Genomic DNA, 21,705 nt, shown 5'->3' with positions numbered 1-21,705 from the left:
TCTAACTTCTCACTCTCCATTCATTCTTCTCCCGAGTTCTTTAATCATCTTTATGATCACTACCATGAACTCTTTCTTGGGTAGATTGCCTATCTCCACGTCACTTGGTTCTTCTGGGACTTTATCATTCCTTTGTTTGGAAAATGTTCCTCTGTTGCCTCAGTTTGCCTAACTTGCTGTTTTTATTTCTCTGTATCTGGTAGGTTGGTTACATTTCCTGATGTTGGAGAAGTGGACTTGTGAAGGAGACGTCCTCCACATCCCATCAGTGCACTCCCTTTTCATCACTAGAGCTATATGCTCCAGGGGTGCCCCCTGTGTGGGTTGCATGGGCCCTTCTGTTGTGTGGGCTGACTACTGTGGGTGGTCTTGTAGGCTTGGCTGGCCCCTGGTCCAGTTGGATGCCGGGCCCTGCCTTGTGCGGAGGCTGCCAGCTGCTGGTTGGCAGGGCCAGGTCACAAGGTGGCTGACTGCAGAACCCCAGGGTGGGGAGGGGGCAGGGCTAAGGCTGAATTACTGGAGGATGGAATCAGGGTCCAGGAGACCCTGGGGCTATTGCTTTCCCATTGGTGGGTGAAACAATGTCCTGGGGCTAGTGCCAGCCTACTTGTAGGCAGAGTCAAGTCCTGGGGTCTGGTTGTAGGGCCCAGGGGTCCTAGACCTGGTGGATGGGCCCAGTTCCTGACACAGTTGGCTGCAGGGTCCGGGGTGTCCCAAAGCTTGCATTGGCCTGTTAGTGGGTAGGGCCAGGGCCCAGCTAGTTCCAGGGCTGGTGCTGGCCTGCTAGTGTGTGGGCTGTGTCCACAGGCTGCAAGGCTGCGGTTGTGTTGTGGCTGTTGTCTGCCCACTGGCGGGTGAGGCTGGTCCTGAGGTTAGAGCAGGCTTGCTGGAGGGTAGAGTCAGGGCCCAGTGGGTTGTGGGGTCTCTGGCTGGAAAGCCCTGGGGGTCCTGGGTCTAGTGCCTGCACACTGGTGTATGGGGCAGAGTCCTGAGCCCTCTGGTGGGCAGGGCTGTGTCCAGGGGCAGCTGTGGACTCAGGGGGTCTTAAGGCAGCCTGTCTGCTGATGGATGGCGCTGTATGCCCACTTAGTTGCTCTGCCTGAGGTGTCCCAGCCCTGGCGCCTACAGGGTGCTGGGCCGCTGGGAGGCTAATCCCCAAGGCTAATAAGCTAGAGGGAGGATTCCAGAATGGGGCGGGCCAGCACCAGCATGCATATAGTAGAAGGAACTCCCAAGCATGGCTGCCACCAGTGCCCACATCCCCAGGGTGAGCAGCAGACGCCTCCTGCCTCTCCAGGAGACTCTCCAAAGTCAGTAGGTACATCTGACCCAGGCTCCTTTCAAATGACAGCTTCTGCTCTGGGTCCCAGAGCATGTGAGATTTTGTGCGTGCCCTTTAAGAGCAAAGTCTCTGTTTGCCGCAGCCAGCTGGCTCTCCCGGAAGTAAGCCCCTCGGCCTTCAAAGCCAAATGCTCTGGGGACTCCTCTTCTCAGCATAGGGCCCCCAGGCGGGAAGGCCCAAGACTTCTCACGCCTTTGGAGAACCTCTGCAGCTGTAATTATTCTCCCATTTGTGAGCCACCCACCCAGAGGTATGGGACTTGACTTTATGGCAACTTTGCCCCTCCGGTTCGTTTTGCGGTGGTTCCTTCTTTCTATCTTTAGTTGTTGAAGATCTTTTCTGGTAGGTTCTGGTCTTTTTTATCGATGGTTGTTTGGCACATCGTTGTGATGTTGGTGTGCCCATGAGAGGAGGTGACCTCAGGGTCTTTGTACTCCACCATCTTGGCTGATCTCCTGCCAGGGTGGTTGTTTTGTTTTGTTTTGTTTTACCCCATTTTACAGATGAAAAAAATGAAGGCAGAAATAAATTAAGGTATGTAACCAGTCACACAGCTAGTAAGCCGATGACCCAGGATTTGAACTAGGTTATCCGTCTCAAGGTAGACGATATGAATCGCATCTTGTGAATGGAAAAACTACACCTCGTTGGAGGCTACATGACTTGCCTCAGCCCCCTTGCCAATAAGTATGAAAAGCAGCTCTTCAACTGCCTTTTCACCCCACATGCTACACTCTCCCCGTTACGCCACCCGAAAACCCCCTGCAGCTTCTCTAGAACAGTGTGTCCGGCCGTAAGTGGGTTTCATAAATATATTTTTTAATCAAATACTTGTTCAAACACTTAACTGCTATTCTAAATGCTTTACAAATATTAACTCATTTCATCTTTGTAACAGAAGGAAACAGGTACTATTCTCATCCCCATTTTATTATTTTTTTTTAAGTTTTTTTTGATGTGGACCATTTTCAAAGTCTACTGAATTTGCTACAATATTGTTTGTTTCTGTTGTTTCTATGTTTTGTTTTTTTTGGCCACGAGGCATGTGGGGTCTTAGCTCCCTGACCAGGGATCGAACCTGTACCCCCCTGCCTTGGAAGGCGAAATCTTAACCACTGGACTGCCAGGGAAGTCCCTTCGTCCCCATTTTAAACATGAGGAAACTGAAGCCTGGAGAGTACGTCACATAACTGCTAACGGCAGAGCCAGGGTTGGAACCCAGACAGTCTGTCTCAGAATAGGAAAAAGTCCACAGTTCATTGCCAAGTGCCTTTCTGCCCCAGGCATTACTGTAGGAGCTGGGCACCCAGCAGAGAGAAAACAGCACGTGAACATGCCTGGCCTCCGGCACTTACATTCCATTGTGGAAAAGAGAATGAAGTCTAGATAAACTGGAAGACCTGGGAAGGATCCTCACGGGTGTGACTGAAACTGGGCCCCAAGAGGGGAGGAATGGTTGACCTGTGAGAATGGGGCGAGGAGGGGGGTGCATGCAGAGCGAGATGCGGAAGTGATTCCACACAGCAGGAAGTTCCCTGCAGTGCATAATGGGCGCGTGAAATCGGGAGTAGGTGAGGGAAGGAAGAGAGTCCAAGCCCCGGAATAGGACAGGCGTGTGACGAAAGGGAGGGAGGAGGACCCAGTGGTGGTGACCCCCAGTCTACACCACGCCCCTCAAGCACTGCTCACGCTCAGTTACCCGAGGCAGGCCTGTGGGGCTTTGGAGTGGGGCAGATGTATGTGTGTGTGCAGTAGGTGTCTCAGGTTTTGCAGCCCTGCCCTTGGCCACCCTGGCAGATCACTTCTGCCCCCTCCATCTGCACCTGATGCTCTGGCACAGCCCCTGCATCTCCCTCCTGACATCACTTCCATCAGAACTGCTTTCTCGAGGCCTGGCCACAGAGCACTTCCTGGATGAACAGCGTCCTATCATCCAGTGTGAGGCTCTTCCAAAAAAAGATAGGAAACGACGATAGAAACAGGAAGCATCGGCAGGCCTGCAGGGGAGATGTCTCAGCCCTCACACCTCCTTCAAATAGTAATAGAATCAGAGGGGAAAGTTAGAGAACATTTGCTGTGAAATCAGAGGACCAAAAGAATTGAGAGACTTGCCCAAGCACTTTGCAAGTTATAAACTGAGCCAACCCTGGACCATCGGCCTCCAGACACACAGTCAAATTGATCTGAACCACGTCACACTGCCTCAAACCCCATCTGCGGTCACTGTCCCAATTCTTTATCAGTTGGTCCTGGTGTGAGAGGGGACAGTGGAAAGAAAAGGAGAGACATGCCAGCCGATCCCATTAATATCACTGCAGCTATTTATTATCACACCAGCTCACAGGCCAAAAGACACTCTTAAAGTTGGACCATTAAGGGAGGGGTCCATGATTAAGAGCCACGTCAAGGACAGCATCAGAGGGCCTGGGGTGACAATTGTACTAATAAAAAAAATAGCTACCATTTTTGAGCCAGGTTCTGTGTTGGGGCTTCTCATGCATTATGTTGTACCCTCACAATACCCCTGCAAGATGACTATTATTATTTTCAATTTACCTGAAGGAAGCTCAGAGGTTCAGAGAGGTGAAGTAACTTGCCCCAGGTCACACAGCTAGTCGGTGGTATGGCCAGGATTTGAACTCAGGACTGTTAGACTGAGAAGCCCAAGCTGGTTTCCAGCACACGCACTGTCTGTGAAATTTTAATCCAATGACGGTTGGTAGATCTGGGCTCTCTGGCATCTGGGACAAAAAGGAAACCATAGTCCTTAAGATACAACCAAAGAAAGCAAAGTAGATCAGAAAGAAATGATTTCCTAGCAGACAACCATTTAAGGAATTATTTCATGAAAGCTTAAATTGAACACAATCAGTTAATTACATCTATCTGGTTATTCATATGGAAATAAAGATGAAACTTCCATCCCGTCATTTTAGTGCTTGTATTGATCTTTCTAAAACATGTCTGTGGTCACATCTCTCTCCCGCTCCAGACTTTGAAAAGCTCTCCATTGCCTCCATCAGTGTACTTCAAACTTATAAAAAAAAATTTTTTTAAAAAGGATATTTTTCTTCAGATAAAATCTTACATGGAATGCTAAATATGGCAAGGAATAGAAGCAAACCTTTCCAAGCTAAAGCAGTGAGTAAAGGAAGAATGGAGAGAGGCCGGGGAGGGCCAGGGACCCCAGACAGTTCCCTCCCCTGACCTGGCCTCTCCCCTTGCCCAGCTACCCTCTCCCAAGAAGACTTTTAACTGCCCTCCACGGTCTAGGGCCCCTTCTGAAATGTACTGATCTACCGACATGAGAAAAAGCTTTCAGCCTGACCTTCCAAGGCCCTGATCGCCTGGCCCTGACTGCCACTTCCCCGTGGTCCCTCCACATCCCCATAGCCCCAGCTCTCCACAAAGCACAGGCTTATGCGCCACCAGATCTCTTTCCACTCTTCAAACACATCCTAAATTCAGCCACAGCCTGCCCTCTGCCCAGCCTGTTCTAAGGCCCAGTAGCCAGCCACCCATCCAAACACTTTCTTTCCTTCAAGGAGCCTGCACTCGCCCCCTATTCGCAGCTGTCTTTCCTCCTCACCTCCCACGCTGGCTCCTGCATCTCTGTTCGAGCTCCTAGCTCGCCCTCTTTGTCTGGAGTTATCTATGTACAAGTCTCATCTCTGTAAGACTGAACTTTCAGAACAAACCTTGGCTTTTCCATCTCTGATGACCCCCTGCCCCCCAGCACAAAGAGAATAGGTACTGAATAAATGCTTATTGAGTTTCACCCCATCCCTCCCGACCTACAAAGAGTAGGTGGCTCCCAGGTAGATGGATGCGTGAGGACTTTGTCGTTGCAGCCCTGCCATGTGCACCACTACTGCCTGCGACCTGGAGGAGGTCCCCCTGGAGGATGACGACCCAGACAGCATGGAATTCAAAATCCTGGAGTTCTATGCCGAACACCACGTCTTCAAGAACACCTCTGCTGTCCTCTCACGAAAGCTCCCGAGAACAAGAAGTTTGTCCCAGACAGGACCGGCAAGGAAAGCATGGACACAGGGACCGTGGACTTGCAGAGATTCCCAATCCACGGAGAAGGCCATAAATCTTGCCAAGAAAAAGTCATCTTGGAGAACACTCTTTGGAGTAGCAGAGAAGGAGGAGGACTCTCAGAGCTCGCCTCCGGAGTTCCGTTCGGAGGGACCTCAGAGTGGTCCTCACGGTCCGCAATGGCCGAGGTCCCTCTCCAATGTGGAACAGCGCTTAGAGCGTGAAGGTAGGCTTTTGGGGATTCTTTCTCTCCCGCGGTCATGTCTTTCCCTTCTTTGTGCACCTGGGGGTTCACCTCCTCCCAGGTGGTAATGGGGCCTTAGGTAGGGCACTCTTTGAACCTCAGCTTCCCAACCTAGTAATACTCAATTCTAATTTCCCTGCTTTTCTCAAGACTGAGAAGGAAGGAAGAGGGTGGCCGGGAAGGGTGACGGGACTGGTTTTCTGGCTCCACCGTCTATAATTAAACTTGCTGCCCAAATTCCTAATTCTCAGTGCCAGAGACCAATAGAAGAGAAATAGCCCCAGCTGGGCTCAGGCTGCTCTTCTTCCTGAGGGAAGTCAACTCCCCTCTCTGGGCCTCTGCGTTTCCATCTGTACATTGGCCTCTGGAGGTGCATGGAAAGATCAGATAGCTGTACACAAAAATACTTTTCAAAGTACAAGCCACTCAAAAAACAACCAAGAAGAATTTTGACAAATCTTCCTTCATTGGTACGAAACACATTGTACTGAACAAAACATTTTCATGAAAGGCTTTATCAAAATTGCCCTTGATCCACAAACCCTGGCATAACCATCTTCTTCCCCTCCAACAATACCTTGTGCTCAATGCCCAGATTTTAAAAGAAACCCCCCTCCTGCTGGGCTGATTGGCCTGTGTAACTTGTCAATAATTAGTCAACAGGTGGCAGTAATGTCTCAATTTTTAAACATTGTGATGGCTGGCTTCCTTGGAGAATCAGCCCGCACAATGACAGCTTTAGATCATTCACTGTGATCAAGGAAACTTCCATTTCCTATCAGATTTATAGAATTTTAGGAGAGGGGAGGTTAGGGTCGGGATTACCTGGGGAACTCCTCCTTCCCACAGGGGTACAGCAGGCTTCTTCTACTGGGGGTGGTATCTGAGCTCTGGAGCAAACACAACAGTTTGGAGGCACCTCAATAGGCTTTTCTGCTTGTCCTGTTCTTTGGAGTTTGCCAGGAAACAGAAGATTTTACAGACTTTAACCTTCTGGCTTTCCTGAGAAAAATGACGTTCTGTATTTCAATATTACTGAAGTGTCATTTGACCTTTTTTATTTTCTAAAATTTCCAGATCTCTGTGTAGATATATAGATATCCCTACAAAAGTAGAAACGGTTACCTCCTAAGGAGGCTTAGCTTTAAGGATTTAAGTAGAGTTGTTCCTCCCTTCTCACCTTCCTCTCTCCTTGCTTTCTTGTTTAGTTAATTACGTGGGTAGTTAGTTGGTTTTATGTTGGGTGTGACCCAACAGGGACTCCCGTTCTATTTCTATTCTGCCACATGTAAATCAGAGCTCAGCAGTTGGCTTCCCCTGGGTTCTTTTAACTAAAGCTCTCAATTTAGCCTGCGCTGCCATTTCCAGGACTCAGACACCAGGCTGGAGTGAGAACTATGAGGTTATGTCCCAAGACCAAAGTCTCATAGTAAGAGGCCTTGGAATGTAGAAAAATGAATGTCAATACCAATTTTAGTAACACCAACCCGCGTTTTTTTGTGAATCTTTTTTTTCTCCACAGCTATGATTCGCTACTTCAATAACATAGAGATTATTTTTCTCTCCCATAAAAGAAAACCACAGTTTGGCAGCCCAGGCTTCATCTACCAGTTCCACAGTCTTTAAGGATTCCTATTCTGCCATCCCTCAGCTAGTTGCTTCCAACCTCAAAGTCACCTTAAAACCCAAGGTGGCTGGGCCTCCCTGGTGGCGCAGTGGTTGAGAGTCCGCCTGCCGATGCAGGGGATACGGGTTCGTGCCCCAGTCTGGGAGGATCCCATATGCCGCGGAGCGGCTGGGCCCGTGAGCCATGGCCGCTGGGCCTGCGCATCCGGAGCCTGTGCTCCGCAACGGGAGAGGCCACAACAGTGAGAGGCCCGCATACCGCAAAAATAAATAAATAAATAAAACCCAAGGTGGCTGTTGGGATTCCAGCCATCATGTCTACACTCCAAGCAGGAAGAAAGAGGAAGCAAGGGAAGGACAAAAGGGTATCTCCTTCCTAGATAATTCAGCTCCATTTCAGAGAGCTTTCTTAAAACTGTACCCAGCTTCTTACATCTCAGTGGCTACTCCTTACTGCAGACGGACGAGGCTGGGAAATGTAGTGCTGTCAGCTTCCCCTGGCATTTCAGGGATCTGTTACTAAGGAAGAAAAAGAAAATGGATACTGGGTAGGAAACAGCAGTCTGGACCATATGGAATTCTCTCCCAAACGCCCCGCCTCTTCTCTTTAAGACACATGCCTCAAGCCAAATGCCTTCCCAACCCGCTCTCCTGCTCTCCTTAATCCCACAATGAGACCCCAGAATAAACTCAAAAGGATGGGCAGCCTTGCTGTTCTCTCTCCACGCCCATCCAATGTTCCCTTGCCTATCAGATGGGACCAGCTCTGATGAGAAGGGAATTTTTTTTTCCAGTTTTTAAAATTAAGGTATTAGAATGGGAATCCTAACTAGAGCTAATTCATCTGAGTCAAAATGAGGTTGCTTATAGTTTTTCCTGCACATATTTCACCTGCATCCCTCCAATCCGCAGAAACAGATACACATACACAGGTTAGTCAGCTTGGGCACCTCCACGTCTGCTGGGGGTCCTGTGATTGCCCTGCCACATGGCGGGGGCTGGGGGATGGGGAGGGACAACCTTGGGGGCCCTCATCTGCCTCCTTTGAGGGCAAGGTGGACGCAGTGTGACTTCCGTGGAAGAGACCATGTTAATCACCCTGCAGGCTGCACAAGGTTGCAGAGAGGGAAGCACGTGGGAGCTCTCCTCTCCCGGCTCCTGTGGACACAAGGGAAGAGGCTCCCACTGGTGTTGGGATCCAGCCTCTTGCCACCTCCTTCGGTGGGTGGCCAGCATTCACGAGCAAGCCGGTTGGGCTGCAGTAAGGTGATTTAAAAGTGTAAAGGGGGCTTCCCTGGTGGCGCAGTGGTTGAGAGTCCGCCTGCCGATGCAGGGGACACGGGTTCGTGCCCCGGTCCGGGAAGATCCCACATGCCGCGGAGCAGCTAGGCCCGTGAGCCATGGCCGCTGGGCCTGCGCATCCGGAGCCTGTGCTCCGCAACGGGAGAGGCCACAGCAGTGAGAGGTCCGCGTACCGCAAAAACAAAAACAAAAACAAAAAAAAGTGGAAAGTACTTTTGGTTGGGTTATTAAAATGGGAAGGAAAAGCATTGATCCTTCTCTCCTTGACCTCTCCAATTATCCTCTCTCTAATCCACTCCTGATCTGGTTTTGAACCCTATGGATGGAGCATCACGAAAAATGTGGCTTCTTAAGGAAGCCATTAGGCCTTTTTTTAAAGGAAGGCATTGTGGACAGAGTGTCAGTTCCCATGGCCTTTCAGTGGATGCCCTGGGGGGTGAAGGGAAAGCCCCAGAGCTCCATGTGATTGGCGAATCCAGGGAGAGAGGATCAGGAACCACCTTGGCAGCTCCTTAGGAGGTCAAACCCTGCTTTTCATGTGACACAATCCCTCCCCGGACCCAGGCCTTGCCTCTCTTATCTGTCCTGATTGACAAGGTCCGGGTGTTCCCCTGGGCACACCAACCTTCTGGCCAAAACCCCACTCTGTTACTTTCATCAAGTCTTATGAATTAAATACTGTTGTTCTTAAACATTGCATGATACGACCGCTCCGTATCAAAGGCAGAACTTGTACAAGCTTCTAAAAGTTAAGAACTTAGGGATGGATTAACAATGTAAATTTTACTCCCAAATAACTCAGCAGTACTGCCTGCCCTCCCAACCCAACCCCATCCCCTACCAGGGGCAAAGTCGACTTGTCCTTCACAGGCTATGACATTCAGGGGGCCAGTGCCATTTAAACCTTCATGTCCCCAAATGCTTTACCCTCTAGTTACGTGTGCAAATTCATGACATAAGGCTTCTCCTGGATTATAAACTCTTGAAGGTCGTGGGTTCGACTTTATGCATCCTTGTTTACCTATCAGCATTTTTCGCATGTTTCCCACTAGACGGGGAGGAGAGAGAAGACACAGAAGACACGTGACCACGCAAGCAAGGGGAGTTCAGTGTTCACTTGATAATGAGTCATGGATATGGCCTGAGAGCAGGGATATTTCTCTTTCCTCCGTGACAACCCCCAAAGGCTTGTCACACTGCTGAATGCCCTCCTATGTACATAGGGGCCAGCTCTCCAAGATATAAAGGATGTCCAAAAAAAACAGAATAAAAATAAAAGCATAATGAGCATTCCCTCAAGCAAAGAACTAAGCACTCCCTTTTGTGTTTCCTCCCTTGCAAAGGGGCAAGGGGACCCTAATTTTGCAAGACTTCAAAAAGAGGGTGCAATTGTTTCGAGGTGGCAATCATTCCCCTGTGCGCTCCTCCTCCGTCCCAGCCTCTGCCAGGCAACTGCCAGCGCTTTCTGAAGAATGGACTCCCCTCCACGCACACTCCCGGCCGCTTCCTTTCGCTCCAGGCTGGTGTTTTCATTTCGGGCAACTGTGCATACCAATGAGCTAGACGAAGTTCTGGGAAGGGCCTGTCAGCACCATTTTGTCTTGTTTCAGCCGTGGACCCCAAAGTTGTTTCCATTGCCAACCGAGTTGCTGAAATCGTTTATTCCTGGCCGCCGCCAGAAGAGATCCACAGCCAGGGAGGAAGCTTCAAGTCCAGAACGACTGTGGCACGCCTGGGTCCCCAGTACCAGGGCTTCCAGCCTGAAGCTGCAGGTGGGAAGAGAGGTAAACTTCCCTTCTGAGTGTTTGCACTGGGCTGCCTGTCTGCCAGGCAGAGGTCTACAGCATTTATGTACTTATTCAGCTCAGGGCTCTGCAACTTAGGAATCTCTGCTAAGCTGGCCTCAGGGCACGACAGCAACATGCTGGAGGCACTGACCTTTAGCTTGAGAGACCAGCCCAAGCCAAGGCGAGTGTGCCAGCAGCTGGAAGCAACAGGCCAAACTCACTGCTAAGTCCAAAGAGAAGTCTCCTACTGAGGGGCAGGAGGAAGTACAAAGCGTGCACTCAACCTTGTCCACAGGGGGAAATGCATGTTAGATTTCATCATGTTAGCCATGGCCAAGGACAAGTGTACTCGAGCAAGTGCACAGGGTATAGGTGCAGCATCGCCCGGGGATTTATGATATTGCCTTGGGCTCCTGTGAAAAAGCAGGGGGTTGTCAGGTACCAGGCCTGGGGCAAAACGTGAAGCAGAACTGAGAAGTAGTGATCAGACTGGGTCAGTTGTCACCAAACTATAGCACTTCCTAGCAGCTAACACAAAGGGGTAAGATGATCCAGTAGGGATTTATGGTGTCTATATGGAAAAAGCACCATCTGCTCAGGACAAACCCAAAGGCCGAGAGAAACTGCTCCTAGATATCTTTAGAGATAAGCTCATGTATCTTCAGCAACATTTGTACAGTAAATAAAGTGATGAGTTTCACGTTGAGAACTGTGGGAGTGATAGGGGAAGAAAGAGAGGAAAGGGGGGGACTGTGGGAAAGGGTGTCTGGAATGGTTTGGGCCTGACCAGAAGAGGCAAGGTAAGATTTACTTTGCTGAGAATTATGAAGGGCATGTCTTCCTCAATCCCTAACCAGGCTACAAGCATCGTCCCTGGAAACATTTAAGATTGTTTTTTCTTAAAAGAAATAACTGGAATTTTCCCCTGGCAGACGGAGAAAACCAAATAATAGCCAGAATCGTCGAGCTGCTGAAATATTCGGGGGATCAGTTGGAAAGAGAGGTAGGGAGCTTCTTGAACTAACGAGTTTTCTTTCTGTGTCCGCGCGCTGGTACCCAAGAATGGAACTGTACTGCTGCTTGTACTCCTTTTCAAAGTTCTGGTTTCCACTTAGTCCTAAATTTTATTTCCCTTGGACTCAAAACTCTTCATGCTGGCAGCATCTCAAAAATGAATCACTTTGGAAAACATTAAGTAAACCTTCTGGAGCCTCCTTGGAATTTTTGGAAATGAAAAAAGTAACTTTGTTTTTGCAGGAAAAAGACACCAATAAATTAAAATTTGCTGAATAGAATTATGAATCTAGTTCCCCATGTAACCGATCCTCAGGGAAGTTTAGACTCTTGCATTTGCCCTGCAGCCTGGATATGTGTGTCCCACAACTGCTCCAAGTCTGGAGTCTTGTCTGAAATCTCCCCCTAGAAAGGCAGGACTGTTCTCTCTCAGCAATTCGGCCAGGGGGCAGGTTAGTGTTAACTCGGAGAACTTTGAGTTTCCCGCCATTTAGAAGTTGAGACCAGTCATTCCCATCAGGAACGTGTAGGAGTTGCCTTCAGGTAAAGAGGTAGTGAGCAGGCCCCCCTGTAGTCAGGGCTTCTCAGGGGATCTTGTCCATGTCTGCCACCCACTGATGGCTGCATAGTGTCCAGCATCTGTGCTTCAGGGGCTGGCCTGTGGACCCATTCCTTTGTTTGGCCAGGATCCATGGGGAAGAAGTCAGGTCTGTGGGGACTCTGCAGGAGGGGGAAACAGCACTCACTGGCCAGCCAGCCAGCCCAGTCTCAGCATGCTCTGTGGCTCAACACCTTTGTCACAGGTGTGCCCAGAGGATGGTGACCAGGATGGGGAAGGGCAGATGAGGTGGTGCAGAATGAGAAACACTGAGGAAACCGGGGGTGTCAGACCAAAGAAAAGAGAAGGGGGTATGGGAGTTTCAGGGCCACACTACAGGGTGGACAGGGGTGCAGAAAACAGAAGAGGGCACATGGTTTAAGGACACCCCTGTGTTTCTCCAGAACTAACATCAACAGATAGGAGTTACAGGGCAATTGATTTCTCCCCACTTTAAGAATGAACTTTCCAGCACTCAGTGCTGTCCATCGAAGCCAAGGGCTGCCTTGTGAAGAAATGATCTTCCTGTCTCTAGAAGAATTCCAAGTAGATGCCACTAACCAGCCCACAGTTCAGTACTTGAACTAGGAAGGATATGACAGGCGTGCTCAAGGATTCCTTACAGCCCAAAGTTGCTGTGACTCTCACGGCCGTCTCCTTCCCAGCCTCCCCCCGCCGGGGCAGGGACTTGCAGTAGGTCAGGGAGGCCAGGGATGAGGGCGTGGTATGAAGGTTGACCCTTCTGGTTATGAAGAGAGATGCTTTCCTTTTCACCCCACAAATTACCACTTTAAAAACCTCACTTTGCCTGATGCACTCTCTTGATGATTTGGGGGCAATCATTTACGTTATTTATGTAGAAAACATGGTGGTGGTTCTCTTTATGTGGTTCCCCAGTAGAGGACTCTGGTGGGAACACACAGAAGCTCTGTTCGTGCTCTGTGGGTGTAAGTTCCCCACAGAATGGGACAGTGACAAGGAGGAGGGGACCTGCCATGTCTGCAGAGGGTTTGCAAAGCCACTGATCCCCGAGGGCACTTGCGGGCCCCTCCCGCACCTCCGAGATGCCAGAAAGCCAGGTGCAACCCCAAGGGGCAGGGGGGCAGAGTGGGTACCCTGTGGAAGGGGTTTCTTTCTGGCGTTTCATTCTTTTACTGTGCTGGCATGGTCCTGGATTCCAGCTGCCCACTGGAGGTTTCGAGTCTACCTTCTTCCACTGGGTCATGACTAAGAGGAATCCATTCTTGGTGTCGAGGATGTTCCTGCTTCAGATTTATAATTCAAATAGGCCCCTGTGTCTCCTGGAAGTTGGGAGGAGGTGGGCTGGGCTCAGATAAAGGACACGGCTCCACTACAAATCTTTCTGTCGCATCTGACTCATGCCCAGATACCCCTTTTAGAAACCATCTTGGTTGAAAACCTGCTCAGCTTATCATTCCTCAAGGACAGAACTAGTTGATTTTCAAATAAACATATAGTCCCTGATCACTGAGAAATTTGTTTTCACATGACAACCATCACTTTACAGACATTGCAAGGAGGGCCTTAGATGAGGATGATGTATGCTTTATGACACAAGCCTTGATTTTTCACAAGCAGAGGCAGGGACTTCCCTGGTGGTCCAGTGGTTAGGACTCTGCATTTCCACTGCAGGGGGCACGGGTTCGATCCCTGGTCGGGGAACCAAGATCCCGCATGCCTTGCGGCATGGCCAAAAAGAAAAGCATCTCGCATCTTGAAGCATCCTGGACAAATGCTAACACTTTGAGAGCACTTTCCGCCATGTTGAGCACAACACAAAGTGTTTTACTCAATTACCCTGTAGTACAGGTACTGTCATCCCAGTATAGAGATGACAAAACTGAAACCGAGAGGTTAAGTTCTCCAAGATTGCACAACTAGTAAGAGGTATAGCAGGAGGGTTTGAGCCCCAAGACAGTGATTTCCAGGCTTCAGATTCTGCCCATTACACAACCACTAACAAAGCACTTTGCACTGGGTTACAACCATCAGTAGACTGCGAGCCCTTTGAGTGAGGGGCTGAGTCTTAATCGTCCACAGTACCACCTCTTGGGTACTCAGCGTTCAGGAAACATCTGTTGAATGTCGAATGAATGGGCTGTTCAGTTTGTATTTGTCCCCATGAAAGGAATTCACAGAGAAGGTCCATGTCCGATCCGGTCCTGCAGGACATGGCACCATGACTGAGACCAGAATTGAGGGTTTTCCATTGGGTGTTTCAGTTGCCCAGTGTTGAGTGGGAGAGTTTGCCTGCCCAGGCCAGGCTGCTATACTGAGTGCTTCTCCTCTTGCACACAGTTGAGAGACAAGGCTTTGATGAACAGCTTCCAGGACGGGCTGTCCTACCCTGTTTTCAAGACCATCACAGACCAGTTCCTAAGGGCTGTGGACACCAGGGGAGAATCAGAGGTCAAAGCTCAGGGCTTTAAGGCTGCTCTTGCAATAGACGCCACGGCCAAGCTTACAGGCATCGACAGCCATCCCATGAACCGGGTGCTGGGCTTTGGAACCAAGTACCTGAAGGAGAACTTTTCGCCCTGGATCCAGCAGCACGGTGGCTGGGTAAGTGCATCCTATTTAAAAATAAATCTTCCCAGAACTCAGAGGAGATGGGATGGAAAGGGGTTTTTTGGGTTTGTTTTTTGTTTTTTTTAAGTGAAGGGAACACATCTTTGAAGCGGTTCTCATGGGTTTCGGACACTTGAGTGGCGAGAGATTTATCCCATTGATGGGAACATATTTTTTAGTGATTATCTTCATTATCAATAAATATTTACTGAGCTTCCAAAGGGTATGTGGGGTAAGTGTGTGGGGGGAGAGGGACTGGTCAGATATAACAGGAAATGAAAAGATGTTGATATAAAATGTTTAGACAGACATAATTTCTGTTTTCGCAAATTTTGCAGGCAACGGAAGTCTAGCAGTGAGACAAGGAGAGGCAGATAGTTCCTTATTCTCTCAGATGCTGATGGGGTGTGGGTGTAATTCTCACGCAGAGGTTCAGGGCTTATGACATTTTGCCATTGCTGCTTGGACCCAGCCATTTTGACAGGGACATTTTGATAACTGAAGAGCAGTTAAATTTTCATGTTTTTAATTACCTGCTATCAGGCAAAACAGACCTCTCTACCCCGATCCCTCACCTCAACCCCTCTCCCATCCTTTTCCCCTGAGATTTCCTTAAAACTGCCATGTTCAAATGGCCTCATAAGAGTAACCTTTTCAAAAAGCTTTACCCCATCCAGAGCTCTAAATCTCAACACAGTTAAGTGCCCTATGTATGAACGAGTTCTGAGAGTGTGTTCATAAGTCCAACAAAGTTAGCCTAGGTACCCAGCTAACACAATCAGCTATATAGTACTGTACTGTAATAGGTTTATAATACTTTTCACACAAATAATACATGACATAAAAAATCAAGAAAGCATTTTGAATCTTACAGTACAGTACCTTGAAAAGTACAGTAATACAGTATAACAGCTGGCATACAGGGGCTGGCATCGAGTGAACAGGCAAGAAGAGTTACTGACTGGAGGAGGGAGAGCTGAAGGATCGTCAGCAATAGGAGACGGAGGGCAAGCTGCACTTTCACTCATGCCCGACATCGATGGCACAGGTTCTGTCTGGTTCCTTGCTGGAACCAGATGCACGTTTGCATCTTTGAAAGTTCGCAACTTGAAGGTTCGTGTGTAGGGGACTTAGTGTAGGCCTAGGGCATTTTTGTCTGTTCAAGCCCTTCTTAGGAGGACATACACTATCATTAGTCCTCTTTCCACTAGAGTGGTCCAGGGGCCAGGAGAAGGTTTGAGTCTGCTCTGGACATGGCCCTGGGGCCTCCAAACAGGCTTAGTGTCTTGGCTACCAGACGGAAAGTACAGCTGATCATGCCTAAGGAGTGAAGTGCCCGCCATGGTCTCCAGTGGCTACCCATCAAGCAACCCAGACTTCTGTTCTTTCCTATTTTCCACTTTTGCACCAGACATGATAGCCCTTAAGCGGCTAATCTGAACAAGGCTCTTAGGTGTTCTAAATTCAAGCTGCCTTAACTCACGCTAAGAGGAAGACAGAATCCTCGATCACTTCAGCTTTAACTGCTCTTCCTTCCAGGACCCCCTCAAGTCCCTCTTCTGCCCCAGAGCCCTTCCTGACTACTCCGGCTCAAGACTCTTACCAGCCTCTGACCTTTTACAACACTTCACGTTTGCATTATGATTATATACAGGAAATTACCATCATTGTTGGTCTTATATATTTTTCCAGCGAGATTATAAGGATCAATTGGGCTTACAGGCCCATTCTCAAAAGTCTATTAGTTAATTAATGTAGCTGAAATGCCAAAAGTGTTCTATGAAAAACTGTTTCTACACCAAAAGCAGAAGCAACAAAAGAAAAAATAAACTGGACTACATCAAAATTAAAAATATTTCTGCTTCAAAGGATACCATCAAGAAGGTAAAGAGAGGGCTCCTCTGGTGGCGCAGTGGTTGGGAGTCCGCCTGCCGATGCGGGGGACGCGGGTTCGTGCCCCGGTCCGGGAGGATCCCACATGCCACGGAGCGGCTGGGCCCGTGAGCCATGGCCGCTGAGCTTGTGCGTCCGGAGCCTGTGCTCCGCAACAGGAGAGGCCACAACGGTGGGAGGCCCGTGTACCGCAAAAAAAAAAAAAAAAGAAGGTAAAGAGAAAACCCAGAGAATGGGAAAAAATATTTGCAAATTATATATCTGATAAGGGACGTGTATTCAGAATATGTAATAAATTCTTACAACTCAATAATAAAAGACAAAGAACGCCACAATTTTTAAAATGGGCAATCGATTTGAATAGACATTTCTTCAAAGAAGATATACAAATGGCCAGTGAGCACATGAAAAGATCCTTGCTTGCCATCTTCATTTCAACATTAGGGAAATGCAAATCAAAACCACAGTGAGATACCCACTAGTATGGCTAAAATAAAAAAGACAAGTGTCAGTGAGGATGTGGAGAAATCTGAATCCTTATACATTGCTGGTTGCACTCTAAAATGGTCTGGCCCCTTTAGAAAACAATTGGGCAGTTCCCCAAAAGGTCTATACCCAAGAAAACTGAAAACAAGTGTTCACATAAAAACTTGTACATGAATGTTCACAGCAGCATCATTAGTCATAATGGCCCAAAAGTGGAAACAAAGAAGTTTATCCATGATGAATAATGAATGGAAAAACCAAATGTGGAATATCCATACAGAAGAAGAATATTTAGCCATAAAAAGGAATGAAGTATGGACAGCTGGATGAACCTTGAAAACATTACGCACAGTGAAAGAAGTCAGACACAAGGGCCATATATTGTATGACTCCATTTATATGAAATGTCCAGAATCGACAAATTCATAGAGACAGTGGTTTCCTAGGGCTTTGGGGAGAGAGAATGGGGTGTGACTGCTGACAGACACAGAGGTTCTTTCTGTGGTGATGAAAATGTTCTAAAATCAGGTAGAAGTGATGGCTGCACAACTTCGTGAATATACTAAAAGCCACTGAATTATATACTTTAAGAGTTTTATGGTAATTTCAAAAAATCTGTTATGAAAAACAGTGGTTCTAATTCTAGTAAGCAAATAAAAAGAGGAAAGAAAAAAGAATACAAAAAGTTTTATTAGTTTTTAATTTGGCTGCTAGTGCTAGAGAGAAAAACAGTTCCAATCAGAGAAAACAGATGGATTTTTTTGGGGTAGAAATGATAAAGGGAATTTTCAAAGCCTTTAGAATTTTGTGGCACTAGTTCTTTAGCACTTGTATTTTCAACTCAAAATTTATTAGTTTACTTTTCCAGGTCATCATAAATCTTAATCTTAAGTCTTGGCCACAGTTAGGTTTAATTTGGAGCACGTAGCTAGAAATGAGGAGAGGGAAGAAAAAGAATAAGAGGGGAAAGGACTAATTTTTTCCGAAGTTGCAGAGACAGAGTTGCAAAAAATAAAGGATGCTGCTGAAAGAATACTTATGAGTTGATACGAACTATGAAAGTGTGGAGGAGATGTGCATTGAGACGGGTGCTCCGTCTCCCTGAAGAGGAAAGAGATGAATCTGGGTGGCAAGCCTTCCATTGCCCCAGGGATTTTAGTGGGTCTCTGGAGTGTCCTCGTAGTGTGGTGCGGAAGGAGAAAAACTATTCCTAGGCACACATTTTCCAGGAGCTCAGGGTTCCTAATTATCTTAGTCATCCACATTTCATAGGAGTGCATCTTATCTTCCCAACGAAACTGCAAATCTGTGAGGGCAGAAGTATGTATTTCATGCCCCTTTTTCTCTCTCATAGTTTCCATTACTTTTACATATGTCATAGATGTTCAGCCAAGACTTGTAGGATAATGAGTCGATCAAATGAATGAATAGCGACTCTATCCACAAAGCATGCCACACAAGCCACCATTTGATTTTTTTTTTTTTTTTTTTTTTTTTTTTTTTTTTCTGTACGCGGGCCTCTCACTGTTGTGGCCTCTCCCGTTGCAGAGCACAGGCTCCGGACGCACAGGCTCAGCGGCCATGGCTCACGGGCCCAGCCGCTCCGCGGCATATGGGATCCTCCCAGACCGGGGCACGAACCCGTATCCCCTGCATCGGCAGGCGGACTCTCAACCACTGCGCCACCAGGGAGGCCCCACCATTTGATTTTAATTTATTCCTCGGCCTTTTTGCTTTACTTGATGCACCATTCACGTCATTACCCTGTGGACCGGCAACCTCACCCCTTCTACAGCACTTTGAAAGAAGAGGTTTGCAACCTCCATAGTCATCAACCTTTCAGTACCTACTCTTTTGAATTTAACCACAGAATCAAAGACTTTTCCCATCTATTCGGTTAGCCCTGGGTGTGTAACCTAAGTCCTTATCTGATAAAGTTTTCCTTTCAGGCATACCAAGGATGCCAATCACCTTTCCAAACCCTCCCCCAACCTTAACATGGTCTCCAAGCCTTGGGTCATGCCTGGGATAAGGAAGCAGAGTTAAGAGGCATATGTTTCCACTTCAACAGTGAATCCAACTTGGAATTTTAAGAATCTATTTCTCTTCTTCCCCCCCTCTAGGAAAAAGTACTTGGGATATCACATGAAGAAGTAGACTGAAACATCAGAGGATCTGTAATCTGGAATACTCATGGTCCAACTCTGATCTTGTGTACATCAGTCTTAGCACAGACTACTACGGGAGAAAACAAAAATGGACAAGGCAGATGGACCATCAAAATCTGCAAAACCATTATTCCTGCAAATCAAGAGGCATCAGGAGAGGCCTTGAAATCTCCGGCTCATAGAATCTAGTAGCATGGCCCTCGGCATCCATGTTTTCAGGTCTCCACTGAGTGTGTAAGGAAGTCTAGAAAGACAAGTGGTAATTTTCCATTCAAATGCTTAGAACAGAAGCCATCACCCTGCCTCTGCTGGCCACTTTAGTGAAAGTGTGTGACAGATGTTTGTTGACCTCATGAGGGTGAAATGATAAACGGTGCATTTGCTTACTCTTTGGATTCCAGTACTACTTATTTTTCAAACTTCACTTGAGATGGCCTGATAATGACATTGTTTCAAGCCTACCTTTAGGCCGATGTGGCTGTTCGTGTTGGTAGACAGAGCTGAGACTTCTGAGTTTACTGCTGTATCCACTAGCCTGGGGAGAGACTGCTGTATCTGCTTTTTCTTTTTTTTTTTGCAGTACGCGGGCCTCTCACTGTTGTGGCCTCTCCCGTTGTGGAGCACAGGCTCCGGACGCGCAGGCTCAGCGGCCATGGCTCACGGGCCCAGCCGCTCTGCGGCATGTGGGGTCCTCCCGGACCAGGGCTCGAACCCATGTCCCCTGCATCGGCAGGCGGACTCTCAACCACTGTGCCACCAGGGAAGCCCCGTATCTGCTTTTTGACTCACTTCTCTTGGAGAATTCTTTGGCAGTTTGAAAAACTTCCATTTGGCAGAAAACGACTATTCCTGTCACCCTCAACTATCTCAGTGACCCCACCTCTACTCTCGAGGTTTCTAGGCCTTTGTTATTTTTTGTGGTAATGATTAGTGGTTGGTAAAATAAATATGCAGAAAGATAGCGGTCAAAAGAGTATGTTTATGGTTAAAATAAACAGTAAGTAAGAGTATAAGATTTCTGTGAGGATCATATAAGTTAATTTATATCAAGCTCTTAGAACAGTGCTTGGTATTTAGTGCCGTATTCACTTATGTCCACTATTATGTGCTGCCCTCAGCTAAGCTGAAAACTTCCTCTGCTTTCAAAGCAGTCACTGATAGTTTTTCTGAAACTGATACTGTTCAGAATGAGGCTTTTTAGTAAGTGAAGTATATTCCACAGTAGGTGTTTAAGACACAAAACAATTTTTAAAAATACTATCAGGGCTTCTTCCCTGGTGGCACAGGCCACCAGGCCACGGAGCAGCTGGGCCCATGAGCCATGGCTGCTGAGCCTGTGCTCCGCAATGGGAGAGACCACAGCAGTGAGAGGCCCGCGTACTGCAAAAAAAAAAAAAAAAAAATTTCTGGCTCCCTAGCACCCAGCACATAGCCTGATGTAAAGTAGGAGTTTAATAGACCTTTGATGAACAAATAAATGAATGAGTTCATCAGACATATTTTCAGCTTCAAGGGAAAGTTGGAGCTATCTGTTATCACATGCTTCACTACTCTACTCTGGATTAAAATGAGTTATTCTCTTTTACCTTCTTCCCCCTTCACTGAAACTCACAAATTTTAGGGCTAAAGGAGTTTCCTTTTACAGATGGAGACATTAGAGACCACCTCCTCTCCATTCCAAACTATTTGCAGTTCCCCAAATGTATTATGTAACCTTGTACCTCTGAGCCTGATAACATTTTCCCCACTTGGACTATTCTTATCTGTCGGTCCTCTTTCCCCCGTTTTCCCTAATCCAACTAATTCTAGCCTGTTTTTGCAAATCCATTCCTTCATTTTCTCCAGAAAGCATTTGCTAACCCTCCCTGGGCCACCATGAGACTATATTTAGATGCCTTTCCTCATAAGGATGTTCCATATCACCCTGTATAGAGACATTATACCTAATACATTGTATCATAAAAATAAGTCTTTTGCACTGGATTATAAATTATTTTGTAAACAACTACTATGTCTAATTTAACTTTGTATACCTAATGCCTGGCATAATTTTAGTGCACATTTGCAGAATCACACCCTAGCCTCACTGCTATAACCTGTAAATCAGTAAGGTTGGAGCATGGCCCAAGGTATGTGTAGTTTTAACAAGCTCTCCAAGTGTTCCAATATCATCTGCAGCTTCTAGCCAAGATGAAGTACTAGTAACTGAATTTAATCTCCTGCTAAAAACAACTGAAAAAGATGAAATATATATATAAAAAAAACAGTTATCAACACATTGTGCATCAGGTAATGAGGGACTGGTCCCTGAGAGATGAGAAAAAAAGTGAGCCTAATGATTGCCGTAGATTACTGCAGGTAGAGTTCCCAGGCCACACTGCAAGGAAGAGAGCCCACACAGGGCTCAGCACTCTCCCTGAAGAGAGGAGATACAGCCTGGGAGTCCAGGAAGGCCAAGGCAGCTAAAGTTTGTAGGGCAAATGGAGAGAAGAAAATGGCACATCAAGCTCCAGAGATTTGCAGACAGTTCCCCTCAAGTTTTCAGATGAATACTCATCAACCTGTGCATATCGAGAAGTTACCCAAGGCTTGGGAAAGAAACGCTTGAAAAT

General features: G+C 47.4%; 1 protein-coding gene across 1 annotated transcript; it reads left to right on the top strand.

Moving 5' to 3' along the window:
- Positions 1-1,464: 1,464 nt before the first annotated feature.
- BCL2L14 (BCL2 like 14) lies at positions 1,465-21,019 on the top strand. The gene is made up of 6 exons (XM_082636270.1): positions 1,465-1,592; positions 5,194-5,612; positions 10,169-10,342; positions 11,278-11,348; positions 14,277-14,540; positions 19,049-21,019. Exons 2-6 carry the CDS (start codon positions 5,201-5,203, stop codon positions 19,085-19,087), a joined length of 960 nt encoding a protein of 319 aa, XP_082492396.1. The 5' UTR covers positions 1,465-1,592; positions 5,194-5,200; the 3' UTR covers positions 19,088-21,019.
- Positions 21,020-21,705: the final 686 nt, after the last annotated feature.

Source organism: Mesoplodon mirus, assembly GCF_964341445.2.
Source record: "Mesoplodon mirus genome assembly, chromosome: 11".
Classification (NCBI taxonomy): Eukaryota; Metazoa; Chordata; class Mammalia; order Artiodactyla; family Ziphiidae; genus Mesoplodon; species Mesoplodon mirus.
Note: the sequence above shows the minus strand (reverse complement) of the source record. Positions and strands in the feature narration are given on the sequence as shown.